At 43.4% G+C, this 2333-nt stretch overlaps 1 protein-coding gene across 1 annotated transcript in view; it reads left to right on the top strand.

The window, feature by feature from the left end:
* Window positions 1-907: 907 nt before the first annotated feature.
* UBE3B (ubiquitin protein ligase E3B) overlaps window positions 908-2333 on the top strand; it is a 19953-nt gene continuing 18527 nt past the window's right edge. The window contains exons 1-2 of the mRNA XM_009581430.1: window positions 908-1132; window positions 1225-1345. Coding sequence (XP_009579725.1) covers window positions 972-1132; window positions 1225-1345 — 282 coding nt within the window. The 5' untranslated portion in view covers window positions 908-971. The remainder of the gene's footprint in view (window positions 1133-1224; window positions 1346-2333) is intronic.

Genomic DNA, 2333 nt, shown 5'->3' with positions numbered 1-2333 from the left:
TGGGGGTGGCTCCTGGATCCTGCCCCCACTCTGGTGAAGTGGGAAACACTCACTCTTCCTGCTCAGGTCTCGCCGGTGCCCAGGGCCCTGGCACGGTTGAGGCTGGCCTTCGCTTTTGTCACGCATCGAATTGTTTCTTTCCCGCTGTGAAGTGTCAGGAGCTACCTGTGCCAGCAATCACAACTAAGTGGTGCTGCTTCTGCTCTCCTGAAGCTTTTCTGACTTAACGTTTTCTTGAGGGTGTAGTGAGAGGTAAGTCTGGTCAAAAGGACTTAGAACTGCAAAGATAAAGAGTAAATCCCCAAACCATCTGCAGGTAATGTGCTTATCTGTGCAGGAGCTGCCTGAAGCCAGTGGATGAGGATCATGTTTGTGTGTAAATGATTATCATATTCTTCTTTTGAAGAAGTAAGCCCTCAGGTGAGTTCGTTGTCAAGTATTTGTAAAGCAGTTGTTGATTCTGTTCATTTTGTCTTGTTGAGTGGCAATAAATTAGCTTCCAGGTGTCCTTTGTGCCCTTTCTCTCCTATCCTTGCCTATAGAATTGTTCTTAGTTATTTTCATTTTCTTGGTTACAGATAAAATATAAGACTGGAAAGGCGAGTGGGAGTACAGGGAGTGGAACACAATGACAACACGCTGATTTTTTTTTTTTTTTTTTTCTCTTAAAATCTACTCGCCCGCATTAGGTTGCAGGCTTGCTGTAATAATTCTGATATCAGTGTTTGTGTGTTTTTATTGCAGTCCCATCGACAAGTAACTTTGGCTTTGCCTGGGCTGCATGCACATCTTTCTATGCTGTTGGGTAGTCCCCTTCCCCTACTTAAATCTTGGATGCAGGTAGTCAGTTTAGAAGTAATGTAAAGAATTATCCTTGCCTGTGCATTTTGTCCACTCTGCTCCTAGTTTCCCAGGTGTTTGCTGCAATGATTCTTTGTTTCCTTAAATTTACGTTTTGGTAGGTTATAAAAATGTTCAGTGCGAGCCAGTCCTCCAAAGCCCAGTTCCTCGACAAAGCACGCCAGGCTCGGGAGGAGCGGCGGGAGCTGAAGGAGAGGGAGCGTGCTGCCATCCAGATCCAGGCTTTGATCAGAAGATTTCTCTGTCGGTGCCGCCTGCAGAGGGAGATAAGGTGTGTGAAATTCTACCTTCCGCGCTTTGCTCTTATCTGGAGAGGTGTGCTTGATTTTTAACTACCGATGCTCATTTTTCCTACTTTCTTAGGAGAGAAGTGGAGGATTTCTTTGAGGCAAATGAATCTGGCTCAAGTAAAAGAAGTGCTCTTTCTATCTTCAGAATTGCGAGGAAACTGCTGTTTGTATTTAATCATAAAGAGGACAAAGAGGTAAGGTTGCTACTCTGACATGCTTTTCTTCTTTTGAGTACATATTTTAACAAGTTAAATATGTTTAATTAGTTATGTAGTCACCCTGTAGGTTCCTGCAATATATTTTGGCTTCAGAAATGTGATCTTTCTCTCCTAGTCCGTCTTGGAGAGATCTGCCTGTAGGAATGAAATAGAAGAACCCTTGAATTTTTTAGTAGCGGTTCCGTATTCAGGGCATAGTTTAACGAAAGTTTTTCCTGGTGACCGTGCCAACTTCAGGAATTGAGCAGTGCCTTATGATTTTGTCAGCTGCATCAGTTCCCCAGGCAGGTACATTGTGGCAAGCTCACAAAGAGCTGTCCTGACAGAGTGTAGCATGCAGGCTGTTTGTATCGCAACTGCTTTTCTGACTGTGCCCTGAATTTGTGGTTTCGGAGTGAAGCCCTTTGCTGTAGTCTATGAAATTATGATATTTGCCCCAGGAAACTGTGAGGGCTAATTATAAGGAAAACAATTGGAAGATGAAAGGCTGTATTTAAATTGCAGCAGCAGTGGATGACTTTTTTTTTAATCTCTGTTCCATCAAACTCCTCTTCTGCTGATGACGGTACAAGTACTGCAAATGCAGTTTTCTGTATTTACAGCATCAAAAAAAATGTGAATATTACATACGAATTTTTTAAGTGCCTGGCATCCATTTGAAGTTCTGCATTACAGTAATTGGGTGCATTGCTGAAATATGTCTCTTCTATTTCCTCTTCTTTCCCTTCCAGCAGCAAGTGAGTCCCTTGCTGGGCCGAGGACTAGGCTCTGCTTGTTTCCACTCTGTTTCTGGACACCGCTCTCAGTTAGGATAACCACAGCAGCCAATTCTGTAGCTCAGAATGGCTTTATAACTTGCAAGCATGTGACAAATACAGCTGGACTGAAATAATAATTAAGGAGTTCTGGATGTGATCACCAGGTTCTGCTGAGAGCCATGATGGTCGGGAGTTTGGAACACGCT

The sequence above is a fragment of the Fulmarus glacialis genome, unplaced genomic scaffold (assembly GCF_000690835.1).
Source record: "Fulmarus glacialis isolate BGI_N327 unplaced genomic scaffold, ASM69083v1 scaffold4867, whole genome shotgun sequence".
Classification (NCBI taxonomy): Eukaryota; Metazoa; Chordata; class Aves; order Procellariiformes; family Procellariidae; genus Fulmarus; species Fulmarus glacialis.
Note: the sequence above shows the minus strand (reverse complement) of the source record. Positions and strands in the feature narration are given on the sequence as shown.